We start from the raw sequence: 17,500 nt of genomic DNA, 5'->3' as shown, positions 1-17,500 counted from the left end.
TAAAGCCGCACAGTAAGCCTCCCGTAAACTATCACAGATACTGTCAAGCTTTTACACAGTACAAACACCCTTTCATTTAAACACTCACCGCTTGAGAACATCCTAGGTGCCCTACGTAAAGAGCGAGCAATTTTCAAAGAATTGATTTTTTGCGTGGTTTATCTTAACCCCTGAGCCATCGCGAACCCGTATGATACAGTTTCCTTTTTATATTTAGTCAAGTTTTGACTAAATATTTTAACATCGAGGGGGAATCGAAACGAGGGTCGTGGTGTATGTGCGTGTGTGTGTCTGTGTGTCTGTGTGTGTGTGTGTGTGTGTAGAGCGATTCAGACTAAACTACTGGACCGATCTTTATGAAATTTGACATGAGAGTTCCTGGGTATGAAATCCCCGAACGTGTTTTTCATTTTTTTGATAAATGTCTTTGATGACGTCATATTCGGCTTTTCGTGAAAGTTGAGGCGGCACTGTCACGCCCTCATTTTTTAACCAAATTGGTTGAAATTTTGGTCAAGTAATCTTCGACAAAGCCCGGACTTCGGTATTGCATTTCAGCTTGGTGGCTTAAAAATTAATTAATGACTTTGGTCATTAAAAATCTGAAAATTGTAAAAAAAAATAAAAATTTATAAAACGATCCAAATTTACGTTTATCTTATTCTCCATCATTTGCTGATTCCAAAAACATATAAATATGTTATATTCGGATTAAAAACAAGCTCTGAAAATTAAATATATAAAAATTATTATCAAAATTAAATTGTCCAAATCAATTTAAAAACAGTTTCATCTTATTCCTTGTCGGTTCCTGATTCCAAAAACATATAGATATGATATGTTTGGATTAAAAACACGCTCAGAAAGTTAAAACAAAGAGAGGTACAAAAAAGCGTGCTATCCTTCTTAGCGCAACTACTACCCCGCTCTTCTTGTCAATTTCACTGCCTTTGCCATGAGCGGTGGACTGACGATGCTACGAGTATACGGTCTTGCTGAAAAATGGCATTGCGTTCAGTTTCATTCTGTGAGTTCGACAGCTACTTGACTAAATATTGTATTTTCGCCTTACGCGACTTGTTTCCAATGCAGTCGTCAGTTTGTGATTTAAATGCGACTCGCTGTAAGTTTATCTGCAATAGCACGTTATTGTGTACCTCTGAATCTAAACAAACGGTTGCGATTCACACGGACTAGAGCGGTGGCAGTAGTTTGTTCAGAGGAACGGGCGCTAGGCACAACCGTCGTCTGTTACGAGAAAGACGGGTTGCGTGACACGTTTACGGGCTTTTCATTTTTTCAAACTTTCAAAACTTCGAATTGTGCTGATCTTGTCTTGATGAAAAAAGAATTCTTTTATGATTTAAGAATGTTTGTGTAACAAGCTGTCAATTCATTATCTAGATTTTAAAAGCTAGTTCTAGCGCCAAACCCGTTGAAAATTGCTCGCTCTTTACGTAGGGCACCTAGGATGTTCTCAAGCGGTGAGTGTTTAAACAAAACGGTGTTTGTCCTGTGTGTAAAAGCCTGACAGTATCTGTGATAGTTTACGGGAGGCTTACTGTGCCTTTAACCTCCACACGGGCGAAGCGCTGATAAGGCTCAATTGCATTTGAAGGGGTATAAGAAGAATCTAAAAAGAAAAAGTTATGTTCTCGATTATTGATGAAGTCAATACACACACGAACGCACACACACATGACATATACATTCACAAAACTCACACACACACACACACACACACACACACACACACACACACACACACACACGAACACACACACACACACACACACACACACACACACACACACCACAGCCCAAAGTCAGTGCGGTGTAGATATTGCGCGGCGGTTTAAACGTAGTAGAGGTGATCACGTTCGCAGGAGCACTTCAATGATTTCATGGTGTCAAGTTTCATCTTTCCGATCGTTCAGGTTTCCTGTCATGCGTCATTTCTCCACAGCCGGGAGGTCCTCCGCGTGCCTCCTGCCGAGTGACCCAGAGCCACATATATATGTCACAATTAAATGTGAAGGAAAAATGATTTCATCGAGACAAAAATGAGCAAATGGTTTCCTTTCTTCATGTTCCAGGTTTCGTTTCATGGAGGTTTCGTGTGTCTGGCATTCGCTGGGACGCTTGAATATAAGATTTGTTCAAGTTTTGGAATATCTTTCGCATTGATCTATTCTAATCAACTAATTCTAGCTTGGGTTGAATTTCTGCAGCAATGTGTGTCAACCAAATGCCAAACCTGGCACGAAAAGAGGATACTTTACATCAAGATTGAATTCCATAACTAAACCGTTGTGCACAGCCGTACTCGTTTTGGGCTGATCAGGCCGAAGCTTCTGAGAAGCTTTGTGCGAAATCAAAGACCATGTGATATTTGACTGGCAGGCATAAAAACGCGATACTTTTTTTGACGTGGCGGCGCGGCACGAAACACATACTCCCTCTCTCTCTCTCTCTATGAGTCGCTATTATCTCTCTCAGTCTCACCCCCCACCCCCGCCCCCTCTCTCTTCCGGCAGTTCTATCTCTCCGTAGTCTCAGTGTATACCGTCTCTGTCTCTCACTGACTCTCTTAGTCCAGTTCTCTGTCTGTCCCGCTCTTTCAGTCCCCCTCCCTTTCTCTCTGACTAAAAATCATAGCACCGACTCCACGTATTGACCTTGTCAAATCAAGCCTTCTTCATTCGGGTGCGGTCCTATGGAACTCATTGCCAATTTATTTTAAACATAAAACAAACACATACAGTTTCAAAAATCATTATATGTCACACATAATGCAACTAAACAAGTGCTGAATGGTTTATCATTTCATTCAAAATGTATGAACATGTTAAATAAAATGTAATACAATGCAGATTTAAATTAAGTTATTTTAAAAATGGACACTTTGTATTTTTGACAATTGTACTTAAAATGCATTAAGACAATAATTTTCAAATTTGCATCTGTATAATATACAATCATAATGCGTTAAGTTTGTTGTGATAGTTCTTTGATTATATTATTTTCTGTTCCTGTTCACCCTATCCGGCTTAGGGCGAGGGCTGGATGTAAAAAAAGCACAATACATTCTTGCTTATCTATTACCCTCGATAATAAAGATTTTGTCTTGTCTTGTCTTGTCTTGTCTTGTATGTCTCTCTCTCACCCTCTCTCCCAGGCTGTTTCCGATTGTCACAGTCTGTCCTTCTGTCTGTCTATCTCATTGTCTGAGTGTCACTCTCTCTGTCTAGTCTGTCTCTCTGTCTCTGTCTCTGTCTCTCTGTCTAGTCTGTCTCTCTGTCTAGTCTGTCTTTCTGTCTAGTCTGTCTCTCTGTCTAGTCACGTCTGTCTCTCTGTCTAGTCTGTCTCTCTAGTCTGTCTCTCTGTCTAGTCTGTCTCTCTGTCTAGTCACGTCTGTCTCTCTGTCTAGTCTGTCTCTCTGTCTGTCTCTCTGTCTAGTCTGTCTCTCTGTCTGTCTCTCTGTCTAGTCTGTCTCTCTAGTCTGTCTCTCTGTCTAGTCTGTCTCTCTAGTCTGTCTCTCTAGTCTGTCTCTCTGTCTAGTCTGTCTCTCTGTCTAGTCTGTCTCTCTGTCTAGTCTGTCTCTCTGTCTAGTCTGTCTCTCTGTCTAGTCACGTCTGTCTCTCTGTCTAGTCTGTCTCTCTGTCTAGTCACGTCTGTCTCTCTGTCTAGTCTGTCTCTCTGTCTAGTCTGTCTCTCTGTCTCTGTGTCTAGTCTGTCTCTGTGTCTAGTCTGTCTCTCTGTCTCTGTGTCTAGTCTGTCTCTGTGTCTAGTCTGTCTCTCTGTCTAGTCTGTCTCTCTGTCTAGTCTGTCTCTCTGTCTAGTCACGTCTGTCTCTCTGTCTAGTCTGTCTCTCTGTCTAGTCATGTCTGTCTCTCTGTCTAGTCTGTCTCTCTGTCTAGTCACGTCTGTCTCTCTGTCTAGTCTGTCTCTCTGTCTAGTCTGTCTCTCTGTCTCTGTGTCTAGTCTGTCTCTGTGTCTAGTCTGTCTCTGTCTCTCTGTCTAGTCTGTCTCTGTGTCTAGTCTGTCTCTCTGTCTCTGTGTCTAGTCTGTCTCTGTCTCTCTGTCTAGTCTGTCTCTGTGTCTGGTCTGTCTCTGTGTCTAGTCTGTCTCTGTCTCTCTGTCTAGTCTCTCTCTGTGTCTAGTCTGTCTCTCTGTCTAGTCTGTCTCTGTGTCTAGTCTGTCTCTGTCTCTCTGTCTAGTCTGTCTCTCTGTCTATCTTTCTGTCTAGTCTGTCTCTCTGTCTAGTCTGTCTCTGTCTAGTCTGTCTCTGTCTCTCTGTCTAGTCTGTCTCTCTGTCAGGCTAGTCTGTCTCTCTGTCTAGTCTGTCTCTCTGTCTAGTCTGTCTCTCTGTCTAGTCTGTCTCTGTCTCTCTGTCTAGTCTGTCTCTCTGTCTAGTCTGTCTCTGTCTAGTCTGTCTCTGTCTCTCTGTCTAGTCTGTCTCTCTGTCTAGTCACGTCTGTCTCTCTGTCTGGTCTGTCTCTCTGTCTAGTCTGTCTCTCTGTCTAGTCTGTCTCTCTGTCTAGTCTGTCTCTCTGTCTAGTCTGTCTCTCTGTCTAGTCTGTCTCTCTGTCTAGTCTGTCTCTCTGTCTAGTCACGTCTGTCTCTCTGTCTAGTCTGTCTCTCTAGTCTGTCTCTCTGTCTAGTCTGTCTCTATGTCTAGTCACGTCTGTCTCTCTGTCTAGTCTGTCTCTCTGTCTGTCTCTCTGTCTAGTCTGTCTCTCTGTCTGTCTCTCTGTCTAGTCTGTCTCTCTAGTCTGTCTCTCTGTCTAGTCTGTCTCTCTAGTCTGTCTCTCTAGTCTGTCTCTCTGTCTAGTCTGTCTCTCTGTCTAGTCTGTCTCTCTGTCTAGTCTGTCTCTCTGTCTAGTCTGTCTCTCTGTCTAGTCACGTCTGTCTCTCTGTCTAGTCTGTCTCTCTGTCTAGTCACGTCTGTCTCTCTGTCTAGTCTGTCTCTCTGTCTAGTCTGTCTCTCTGTCTCTTTGTCTAGTCTGTCTCTGTGTCTAGTCTGTCTCTCTGTCTCTGTGTCTAGTCTGTCTCTGTGTCTAGTCTGTCTCTCTGTCTAGTCTGTCTCTCTGTCTAGTCTGTCTCTCTGTCTAGTCACGTCTGTCTCTCTGTCTAGTCTGTCTCTCTGTCTAGTCACGTCTGTCTCTGTCTAGTCTGTCTCTCTGTCTAGTCACGTCTGTCTCTCTGTCTAGTCTGTCTCTCTGTCTAGTCTGTCTCTGTGTCTAGTCTGTCTCTGTGTCTAGTCTGTCTCTGTCTCTCTGTCTAGTCTGTCTCTGTGTCTAGTCTGTCTCTCTGTCTCTGTGTCTAGTCTGTCTCTGTCTCTCTGTCTAGTCTGTCTCTGTGTCTGGTCTGTCTCTGTGTCTAGTCTGTCTCTGTCTCTCTGTCTAGTCTCTCTCTGTGTCTAGTCTGTCTCTCTGTCTCTGTGTCTAGTCTGTCTCTGTGTCTAGTCTGTCTCTGTCTCTCTGTCTAGTCTGTCTCTCTGTCTATCTCTCTGTCTAGTCTGTCTCTCTGTCTAGTCTGTCTCTGTCTAGTCTGTCTCTGTCTCTCTGTCTAGTCAGTCTGTCTCTCTGTCTAGTCTGTCTCTCTGTCTAGTCTGTCTCTCTGTCCGAGGCTAGTCTGTCTCTCTGTCCGAGGCTAGTCTGTCTCTCTGTCTCTCTGTCTAGTCTGTCTCTCTGTCTAGTCTGTCTCTGTCTAGTCTGTCTCTGTCTCTCTGTCTAGTCTGTCTCTCTGTCTAGTCTGTCTCTGTCTGGTCTGTCTCTCTGTCTAGTCTGTCTCTGTCTCTCTGTCTAGTCTGTCTCTCTGTCTAGTCTGTCTCTCTGTCTAGTCTGTCTCTGTCTCTCTCGAGTCTCTCTCTCAAAGACAGATGGAAAGAAAAGGCTAGCCTTTAATCTTTATCCTTGTTAAATCAGTAACTCAGTTCAGTTCTCTGTCTCTCTCCGGGCTGTCCTCTAATCAGTCCCGGGCCGGGCCTTTCAGTCTCAGTCGGACTACTGTATGTAAACAGAATGTGTGCCAAAGATTGCGGATGAATTTCAACCACTGAGCTGAACGTTGGACATTCTTTGGAGTATCTCGAAACCACACTGATGTACAGTTCAGAGACATCCTGCTTGCTGCCGCGTGGGCAGAGAAAATGTTCCCTCTTTATCCTCACCGTGCTGGCATCAAAACCCCTCACGCGGAGGTGTTTTCAGACAGGCCAGACACAGGTTGTCCCGGAGGTGTGTAGGCTTCAGGGCCGGACCCAGGGGGGGGGGGGGGGGGGAGGGGGGGGGGGGGGGTTCCAGGGGTTCCGGAACCCCACCCCTGGAAAAAGCATGTACCTTGCTTTGACTTTTACTAGTTTTAGCACCAAAACAATGCTGCTCTTAACCCTCAAAACAAGGCCCAGAATGCACCAGATTGCACAGCTTATGCCCCCGGATCCCCCTAGTTCGCGCGCCTGCTTTGCAGGCGCGCGCTTGTGGCTTCGCCACTTCGCTGATTTGCCCCCCCCCCCCCCCCAAAAAAAAAGGAGGAACCCCCCCCCCCCCCCCTTACAACTCATTTGGTCCGGCCCTGGGCTTATTCGATAGCTTTGCAAGCGAACAATGCATTGACAAACATTCTGTCCCCGTTCATGTTTGTTCTGAAATGAAGTATTCTCATTTGGTGTGAACCTGATGTTCAAGGTAGACAACTGTGTTGTTGTTTCCTGTTTCGTCTGCTGTCAGTCGGCAAGGTGTCCTCAGTCGGAGAGAAGAGAACTGGAGACCCGTTCCTCATGTTCTCAACCGACGACATGCACAGAAAAGGTTGACTAAGAAAGAAGCGAATAGTTGGGTCGTAAAGACATACTGCTTTGCTGCAGAAATTCCACAGGTAAGGCAGTCAATGCGAGAAAACAATTACACAATTCAGTCTTATGTAATCCTCTTGTTTTCTGTGACTGTGTAACTCATATTGAGCAACGACTTCTTTCATTCTTTCGTTCTGTTAATCTCTTCGCCCCCCCCCCCCCTTTTTGATACAATCTCTTCGCCCCCACCCCACCCCCCCCTTTTGATACCTTGATTTTCCACATTATCTGCTCACAACCTCTGCAAATTACCTTCATCCTTTTTTAACTTAAGACCTGATTTCTCAGACTTGTTTACGTCTTACTCGTAGAAGGATCGGTTCCATTGTGTGGTATTGTATTGCATTTTACAGTTTTGTATTTTAATTGTAATATTTTGTATGAATTTCACCAGGGAGATCTAACTACACACAGTGTGAAGACAGCAAAATTAACCACAGTGGCAGATTTGGCAAGATAGTTTCCTGTCAGGACTGCAAGCACTGCATGGATAGATACGCACTGGCTATACGCACACAGTCGGAGTGTATACAGGGATTAGGATCTTGTATACACTCCGGTGTTAACTTCCGGTCGCGAAGCGAATTTGCCATTCGACACCACTTTGCAATAGGAACGCAGAGCAGTTGATTAGAAGAGTAAAAAGAAACGAAAACAATCTGATGCTGCACGGCCTTTCCCGCTGTAACGTAGATTACATTCTTGAGGTGTACTTTAAAGACCAGACACTGAACCGCATCAAAACTTGGAGCGTCATTCGACACCATTTTGCGAAGGAACGCTTCACTTTCGATTCATGTTATTGAAGTACGATGGGAACACACACACACAAAACCGATGCTTCACAGCAGTTTATTGTCGGAATTTGGAACACACTTGGAGTGTGTATCGACCTAGAAACGGGTGTATTCTATGTGAATGTACATTATTTGCCGACACTCCGAAAAAGAGATAGCGGAAGTCCATACGTCAGACTGATTTTTCATTGGCTGCTTCCTAACGACTTGTTAGGGGGCATTTCATTGGCTACAGATTTGTAACACAGCTTTTCATTGTCAGAGTGTATTACCAGACCTGGGAACCCATACGATTTCGCCGTATTATGTACGCATGATTGTCGAGAATACGATCAGTACGGTCAGTGGAAAAAAAATACGACCAGAAACATTCCTAGACTACTTTTCTTCACAAGCCCATCTCAAAGCCGATCCAGTATTTTGACATATGATTACAGGTTTTGTCAGTAAACATTGAAAAAAAGCATTTGTTTTAAATGTATAGGTAAACTTAATTAATGGTGTGACGGACGCGTGTGAAGCATGCTTTAATCATGGATGTTCATATGCTGTGTGGAGTACGCTCATTTTTCTGAAAATACACCAAGTTTGTTTAAGAATACTCTAAGTGCAAAACAGGGGTTCCCAGGTCTGTATTACAGACCCATCGATCCTGTATACACTCGGAGTGCGTATAGCTTTTGCCATATAGATATCCTAAAAGTTGACACATTCTGAATAAATCATTTTTCATTTTCTTTCTTCAGGTAAAAACTAAAATACTACAATCTGTGAAGTCAGCAAAACCACAATGGCAGGTGTTGGCAAGCATCTGTCATGGGTGCGAGCACTTGCCAATCTAAAATTCGACATATTATGTCTCATCAAGTTCCATTTTCATTTATTTTCTTCAGGTAAAAGTCAGCATATCGACAATGGTGGGCGAGCATCTATCGCAGGTGCGAGCACTATAGACATAGCCATTCTAATAGTTGACTCATTCTGTTTCATATTCACTTTATTTTCTTCAGGTAAAATACTACATACACTCTGTGAAGTCAGCAAAAGCACGATGGCCGGTGTGGGCGAGCATCTGTCGCGGGTGCGAGCGTTGTACAAGGGGATCCTCAAGCTGCACCGAGGCCTCCCCCTCCAGATGCAGGCGCTGGGCGACCAGTACGTGAAGGAAGAGTTCCGGCGACACAAGGACGCCCAGAAACAAGAGGTGGACGTCTTCATGAATGAGTGGACTGTAAGTTGACTTTACTCTACTTCTGACTTCTGTGTCCCTGAGTTGTTTGTTCATGGGTTCAAACTCCCACGTTCTTATTACTAAGTTATCTGATATTAGCCCCCCCACAAGAAAATGGTTGTTTGGGGTAACGTGACCAAAGAAAAGAAGCTTTTTTATTTTTTTATTTTTTATAATTTAGTTGACCTCATAATAATATGAAAACATCACAAACACCATTTTGTCTCAAGCTCTTGAATTGTATTGAACGTTTATATTAAAGAGGAGGTTACTTCCCTTAGTCTCGGTATGGTGCGCAAAATGTGCCAAAAGTTTTTTTTGGTTTTTTTAGAAATGAAAAAAAAAGTTTTAGGGTCGGCGGAAAAATAGGGTCGGTCAGGTTACCCTAAACCAACATATTTTTGTTTTTTTGGTTGGCCTTATAACTGCTCTTTCATCACAGGAACCAGTACAAATGGAAACATATATGTGTCATATATGTAGCATTGTGTAGAGTGGGTGTTTCAGAAATCTGCATATGGCAGCTCAAGTGGGGGGTATTGGGTATTGGTGGCTCTAGGTGGAAAAAGGGTTAACTGCAAATGTTTTCCAGATTTAACTCTGTCAGGATTTTCAAGCAGTGTGGCAGAGTTATAGGGCCCCAGACAGCGAGGGGGGAATGGTCGCTGCTGACCAGCTTTTACCTGCCATCGCGATGTACAACTAACTCTGATGTGTTTCATATTCACTGCATTGGGGTGTGCACGTTAAAGATCCCACGATTGACAAAAGGGTCTTTCCTGGCAAAATTGTATAGGCATAGATAAAAATGTCCACCAAATACCCGTTTGACTTGGAATAAAGGCCGTGAAAGGTGAATGCTCGCCTAATAGGCTACTGAGCTTTACTGGCCGATGTGAATGCGTTATATATTGTGTGTAAAAAATGTCTGTTTGTCTGTCTGTCTGTAAAAAATTCCATTTCAAACGGCAGAAATTAATATGTAAGCGCCTAGGGCTATATCTAGATTAGGCGCATAAAAATGATCACAATAATAATAATAATAATAATGTGTATGTTATGCTGTGTGCGCTCAATAAGACACCCTTTTCTTTAAAATAAATGCACAGCGGAGCCACAACTTGCTGCTGATTGTCGTTGTGGCAATAATCTCTTGCCTGCAGTGTTTGCTGACAACATGTTTCTTAAAATAGGGGGGGGGGTTTGTCTTAAAATGGAGTTCCACTGTATATCTGATTCTTTCTGCCAGAAGTGCAGATTACTGATTACCCCGAAACCTGCTGACACCTGGGTAGCTAGACTTTTCTTGTCGCTAGCTTTCTACTGAGCGGAGACGACTCAAAATTCCTGGCAGTGGGATAAAGAAAAGGCTAACCATCAAATACATTTTTCTGCAACTTGAACACTTGTCTCATTATCTGTTAATCTCAGCGTTACTAGTAGTGGAACACCCCTTTTAAGGCCTCCACAGATCTGAGAAAATTAGGTCTTAAAAAGGAGGGAGTCTTAAAATGGGGGTAATTTTACAGAGGTTATTACTTATAATAAACAGAAAATCTGAAAAAACAGGGTCTTCTTCTTCTTGTCGTTCGCTGTTTTTGCGATTTGCGTTGATCTGTGGTTGGTTAAACTTAAGCCTGTTGGCCCAGATCCTCCGACTTCAGCCCTTAGGTTTCTTTCAGGGTTACGCCGCCCGTAGTTCCTGGCTCAAAAACCTAACCCTGGGAATGCATGGGGGATTTCTTACCGGGGGTCCCACCCCGGGGCTAGAGCTTTTAATGCGGCTCTTACTCGCATGGTGTAAACGTCATCGGACACGCAGGGCATTTATAGGGTAGTCAGTGCCATCTGCCAACCCACCCCGTCCTGGTAGAGACACCGCTAGTTGGTCCGGGACTGCTTATTCTATATTCGCAGCTGGCCCCCATATCTGGGGGCCGTTCCCCTATCCCCTATCCGCCACCTGGGGACCCGCCGGGTTGAGGATAGGCGCCCCCCTACTGAATTGGAAGTAGTCTGTTCCCGGAAACAGGGTCTTAAAAGGGAGGTAGTCTTAAATTGGGGGGTCTTAAGAGGGGGTTCCACTGTACAGTCCGACCTGCCCACAACCACCGCTTTGAAGGATCCCAGACAGGTGTTTGTTTTGTGTAATTCTTCGTTTCCATAGCCACATCCTGTCTGTACCGACCAACAGTGGTCGTTTCCATAGCCACATCCTGTCTGTACCGACCAACAGTGGTCGTTCCCTTCGGTGGTCGTTACAGACAGGTACGTTCAACTGTATTCTTTTGGTTCTGCTGAGTTTCTTCCTCTTCTTCTTCTTCTTCTTCTTCTTCTTCTTCGTTCGTGGGCTGTAACTCCCAGGTTCACTCATGATTTTGCACGAGTGGGTTTTTACGTGTATGACCGTTTTTACCCTGCATTCACGCAGCCATACTCCGCTTTCGGGGGCAGCATGCTGGGTATTATCGTGTTTCTATAACCCACCGAACTCTGACATCGGGTTACAGGATCTTTTCCGTGCGCACTTGGTCTTGTGCTTGTGTGTACACACGAAGGGGGATAAGGCACTAGCAGGTCTGCACATAAGTTGACCTGGGAGATCGGCTTAGACTTAGTTTAAATTGTTTACTGATTTTCTCTTTTTTGTTTTTTTACAGAAATACTACGTTGTACTGGCCAAGCAGCTGGGACCGAAGCGCAAGTTCAAAACAGTCGGGGAGAATTTGTCTCCAGAACTCTTGGATAATTTCAATAATGAACAGATGGGACAGTTAAAAGAACTGCTGGAAGCCGCAACCACTCCACCTGAACAGGCTACTGGCACCAAAGAAAACAGTTGATGCAAGAGTTATTTATTTATTCATTTTATAGGTTTTTGCGTTATTGATGTTTCTGTGAAATTTTTCTGTCCTGTGTGATTTCCTAGTATTGTATAGAGGGGGAGAGAGGGGGTGTTGTTTGCATAAATTGTTCCTGTACTGTGTGTTTTCAGAGCAGGGTATAGAGGGGAGAGGGAAAGGAAGTGAGCGTATGTGTGTGTGTGAGTTAGAGCCTGTGTGTGTGTGAGTTAGAGCCTGTGTGTGTGTGTGAGTTAGAGCCTGTGTGTGTGTGAGGGCCTTTGGATGTGTGTGTTGGTGTCTGCGTGTGTGTGCCTATGTACGTGCACGGACGTGTTTGTGTTTGACTCTGTGTGTCAGTGTCTGCAAAGTTTTTGTTTCACCATGATATCATTGGTTTTATGTGTGTTTACATGAAGGTTTTTTCAAGAAAGCATTTGTACACTTAAAACAGATATTTCTCTCCCACAGCTGTTCTTTTTACATTTAGTCAAGTTTTGACTAAATGTTTTAACATAGAGGGGGGAATCGAGACGAGGGTCGTGGTGTATGTGTGTGTGTGTGTGTGTGTGTCTGTCTGTCTGTCTGTCTGTGTGTGTGTGTAGAGCGATTCAGACTAAACTACTGGGCCGATCTTTATGAAATTTGACATGAGAGTTCCTGAGTATGATATCCCCGGACATTTTTTTCATTTTTTCGATAAATACCTTTGATGACGTCATATCCGGCTTTTTGTTCCCGCAGTGGGGCACTGCGGTTATGAAATTAAAGGCCCCTCCTGTTTTTGGAACCGCAGGAGCTTTCTAGTTTGCTGTTAGGTAGATTTTTGGTTCCTCTTACCTGTCATGCTCTCTTTTTCTTCATGAATTCTTTTCTTTTTTCTGCCTTCTTGCTCATTCACCTGTATTTTTTCCAAAAATCTCTTCTCTTGCCGCTTGTCTCGCGATTCATGTATAGTTTAATCTGTTAGTGTTCTGATGTAAGTCCAGCAGTAGATAGGTTAAGCCTATTTTAACATACTGGAAACTGGTAATCTTCCAGTAGGTATTAATTTAGTTTTACTAAAGCCTGCTGGGACACAAGTAATGGGTTAGTGCATTTGTAAACAGGAATCGCTTGACAAGTGGCCCCCTTCATCCCCCCCTTCCTCGTCCTGATATGGCTCTGCGTAGTCGGCTGGACGTTAAGCAACAAATAAACAAACAAACAAATCCGGCTTTTTGTAAAAGTTGAGGCGGCACTGTCACACCCTCATTTTTCCATTAAATTGATTGAAATTTTGGCAAAGCAATCTTCGACGAAGGCCGGGGTTTGGTATTGCATTTCAGCTTGGTGGCTTAAAAATTAATGAGTGAGTTTGGTCATTAAAAATCGGAAACTTGTAATTAAAATTATTTTTTTATTAAACGATCCAAAACCAATTTCATCTTATTCCTCGTCATTTTCTGATTCCAAAAACATATACATATGTTATATTTGGATTAAAAACAAGCTCTGAAAATTAAAAATATAAAAATTATGATCAAAATTAAATTTCCGAAATCGTTTTAAAAACTATTTCATCTTATTCCTTGTCGGTTCCTGATTCCAAAAACATATAGATATGATATGTTTAGATTAAAAACACGCTCAGAAAGTTAAAACGAAGAGAGGTACAGTAAAGCGTGCTATGAAGCACAGCGCAATCGGTACCGCGCCAAACAGGCTCGTCACTTTCACTGCCTTTTGCAATAGTGGCGGACTACGTTCAGTTTCATTCTGGGAGTTCCACAGCTTGACTAAATGTAGTAATTTCGCCTTACGCGACTTGTTTTTTTTATGTGAAAGCAAATATAGATTGATTTTTTTTTATTGAGATAATCTATGTTGTTTGTTTTGTTTGTTTGTTTCTGTGAATTTTGACCATAGAATTGCCTCTTGAAATGCATTGATATATATATATGTATGTATGTATGAAATGTGTTTACAGCTGGAAGATAAATGTCACAATGAATGTGCTAAACTCAAGGGGAATTCTTCTGTGTGTGTGTGTGTGTTGGAGCGTGCAAATGTGAGTGCTTACATGTGTTTTTTTTAGCATGCTTGTGTGTGTAGTTGTGTGTGTGTGTGTGTGGCTGTGTCCGTGTGTGGTTGTCTGAATGTGTGTGGTTGTGTGTGTGTGTGTGTGTGTGTGTGTGTGTGTGGTTGTGTGTGTGTGTGTGATCGGAGAAAACAAATGATGTCAAATACCAGTGCAGGCAAGAGTGTCAGTTTGTATTTGCCTGGCAAAGAAAGATCCGAACTGCAGGCATTCTTGACTCAAAAGAACACTTTTTGTTATCTTTAACAAACAGTAGTTAGTGTGTTGAAAGGACACCCCTGCCACCAGCTAAACGTGTTCCTACATTGCATGTGGCCTGTCATGACAAGTATATTTGGGGCAAGACTACAAAGATAACAAAAACAAGCAATTCCTTCGAGGTAGGAAAAACACCCCCGTTGGTCAAAGGGAAATAACCATTCTCACTGCACCCATTCTCACTGCCACCAACTGAGAAGGTTATTTCCCTTTGACCATGAATATGTTTCTCTCTAAGTCCTTGTAGAATCTTAATCACCACCAATAACTCCCTAACCGTGTGTTTGACTGGTCCCAATTTTTGTAAGGACCGTCTCAGGAATGTATAGAACCTGTTCACCAAGTTTGGTGACGATCGGTCCGTTCATTCTTGAGATCTATATGCGAACACAAACACACAAACACATCGAGCGAAACCTATACACACCCCTATACCGGGGGTGTAAAAAATGTACTTTAAGAAATCTGTCTTCTCGTGAGAGGGGACTACCATTGTACAGACCTGTTTACCCATACTCTTTTGGAGTAATTTATTACTACTTTGTAGAATTTTGGGGAAAAAATACTCCATTTGAGTCCAGACTACAATTTTAAAATGAGCTTCAAATTAGGTTTGTGTGGCTAATGTTGACGTTTGTAACCACTGGGTTACTATTTTGGTCATCAGATTACTATTTTTATAGCCGCCTTTATGTAAATAAAGTGGCTATATAAGTTTTGCTCTGTCTGTTTGCTCGTTTGTCCCACTAGAGTTTAGACTTTTATCTCTGGCACTCTGGGGTCAATTGATTTGACTTGACCATTACTCTTGTCAAGCTTTGGAGTAGAAATTCCTACTCACAAGAAAAAGGTAGGCGATGAACAAGGGGAACAACTCATGGGGGTTACGTAGTTTGTCTAAGTTCCAAAGTTGTGTCCCTTGAGTATTCTCCATCATCGCGCGCCAGTCCAAATAGTGTGCAGACCTGGGAACCCGTACGATTTCGCTGTATTTTGTACGCATGATTGTCGAGAATACGATCAGTACGGTCAGTGGAGAAAAAATACACCGAGAAAAATTCCTTTTCTTCACAAGCACATCCTGAAGCCGATCCAGTATTTTGACACATGATTACAGTTTTGGTCAGTAAACATTGAAAAAAGCATTTGTTTTAAATGTATAGGTAAACTTAATTAACGGTGTGACGGACGCGTGTGAAGCATTTTTTAATCATGGATGTTCAAATGCTGTGTGGAGTAATCTCATTTTTCTGAAAATACACCAAGTTTGTTTGAGAATACTCTAAGTGCAACACAGGGGTTCCCAGGTCTGAGTGTGGAAAAGTAGTGTCACGAGAAGACAGGTCTGCATTGTATATATACTTCTCATGTACAACTACAGTGGAACCTTATTTGAAGACCCTCTAACTTACAACTCCCCCCTTTAAAGTCACTACTTTCCCACACTATTTGTTCACAAATTCTGTTGAATTACCTCTACTTTAAAACTCTTGCTCGTTGCACACACAATTGTCTCAGTTTTAAGTGATCTTTAAAGAGGGAATTGCACCGACTGCGTTTGGAGTAGAAATTCCTGCTTACAAGAAAAAAATAGGCGGTGAGCAAGGGAAACAACTCATGGTGGTTACGTAGTTTGTCTAAGTTCCAGAGTTGTGTCCCTTGAGTATTCTCCATCATCGCGCGCCAGTATTTTAATACCGTGCTGATCTTGAATACATTTCAGCCGCTGAATTATCTTTGGGAATTTTGCAATCATTGAAACTCGGCTTGGACCACGGATAGGAAATAAACGTCTGTTATGATACAATGTGGTAGTACATTCCTGCGACACTGAGAATGAGTAGAAAAATGAGGAACAAAGCCTTTCAGTGAGGCATAGACCTATATTAGATATAGGTCCCTGAGTGAGGGTTTCGCGTGAGTTAAACGTAGGCCCTATAGAAGATATGGGTTATTCTCCAGAGCTGTGAACCAGTGTAAACTATGTTACGAAGTTGACATTTCTTCACTTGACTGAGACACTCTAGCCATACACATTGATATCATTAATAAGAACTGGTTCCATGTACGCCATTGTCCTGCAGTTAAAGAAGTAGAAATACTGATATACGATAAACATGCTCCATGGAGAATAAAGAGAGTTAGGCACATTGTAAAACCTAAATGGTTTGATAATGATTTACAACATGCCATTGACCATCGCGATTTTTTAAAGTCGGTTGGCAAGGAAGAGGAATACAGAGAACAGAGAAATAAGGTAAATTCACTTAAACGAACAAAAAAGATAAAAAACGCTGGCGCTGGACCCGAGTACTCTTCAGACTGGCTCGCTCCCCCAGTATGAAAGTTTTTGTCTTGTGCACGTGGATTTAAAAAAAAAAAAAATTTTTTTAATTTATTTTACACAATTAAAAAAATTATTAGAGTAAAATAAAACATTAAAACGTTCATAATAAACAATAGTAAACAAGAATTAAAAAAAAAAAATTAAAAAAAATAGACCGCCCATGCCGGGAATCGAACCCGGATCACTTTGGCCATAGACGGACGTGCTACGACAACTTTACTTTAGTTGTGCGCCTTGAATCACTGTGTGTATCTGTCGCTCTCTCTCTTTCAGTCTCACCGAGACCAAGCACTGTATTGTAGTTTCTTTGCCGAGACCAACTGCCGCTGGCTTGCAAAATCATGCTTTTCTCGTCACTCCGTGACGTGTTCGGCTGAGGCCGCTCAAGTCTCCCCTTTAGTTCAGGCTGTTCGCAAAGCGACCAGCCTCCCACCGCAAAAACTCCCACCGTTAAGAGTGGCTTTTGTGTTTTTTGGGGCATTTAGGTCCCAGGTAACATTATGAAGTTTTAATACGATCAATCGGACCTATTATCAAGTTAGTGTATCAACTTTTGAACGAACTGCGCCCAGTAGTTTCCCAGCAATAAGCTGTTAAGTCGAGACAGACAGACAGACAGACAGATACACACACACACACACACACACAATTAAAGTCTGTTGGACCCTAGTACTGCGTACTCGGGGATAAAATATTTTCGTGACCTAGCATCATCAAGTTCAAAGCAAAACTCAAAGATTACTCGTAGCATCGTCAGTCCACCGCTCATGGCAAAAGCAGTGAAATTGACAAGAAGAGCGGGGTAGTAGTTGCGCTAAGAAGGATAGCACGCTTTTCTGTACCTCTCTTTGTTTTAACTTTCTGAGCGTGTTTTTAATCCAAACATATCATATCTATATGTTTTTGGAATCAGGAACCGACAAGGAATAAGATGAAAGTGTTTTTACATTGATTTCGACAATTTAATTTTGATAATAATTTTTATATATTTAATTTTCAGAGCTTGTTTGTAATCCAAATATAACATATTTATATGTTTTTGGAATCATAATATGATGGAGAATAAGATGAACGTAAATTTGGATCGT

The 17,500-nt window shown here is 42.5% G+C and overlaps 1 protein-coding gene across 1 annotated transcript; it reads left to right on the top strand.

Annotated features, from left to right (window-relative positions):
* Window positions 1-6,722: 6,722 nt before the first annotated feature.
* Window positions 6,723-12,457, top strand: LOC138947418 (succinate dehydrogenase assembly factor 3, mitochondrial-like). The gene is made up of 3 exons (XM_070318887.1): window positions 6,723-6,882; window positions 8,667-8,887; window positions 11,548-12,457. Exons 2-3 carry the CDS (start codon window positions 8,708-8,710, stop codon window positions 11,728-11,730), a joined length of 363 nt encoding a protein of 120 aa, XP_070174988.1. The 5' UTR covers window positions 6,723-6,882; window positions 8,667-8,707; the 3' UTR covers window positions 11,731-12,457.
* Window positions 12,458-17,500: the final 5,043 nt, after the last annotated feature.

The sequence above is a fragment of the Littorina saxatilis genome, linkage group LG14 (genome assembly GCF_037325665.1).
Source record: "Littorina saxatilis isolate snail1 linkage group LG14, US_GU_Lsax_2.0, whole genome shotgun sequence".
NCBI lineage: Eukaryota > Metazoa > Mollusca > Gastropoda > Littorinimorpha > Littorinidae > Littorina > Littorina saxatilis.
The sequence above is the reverse complement of the archived record's forward strand: the minus strand, read 5'-3'. Positions and strand labels throughout refer to the sequence as shown.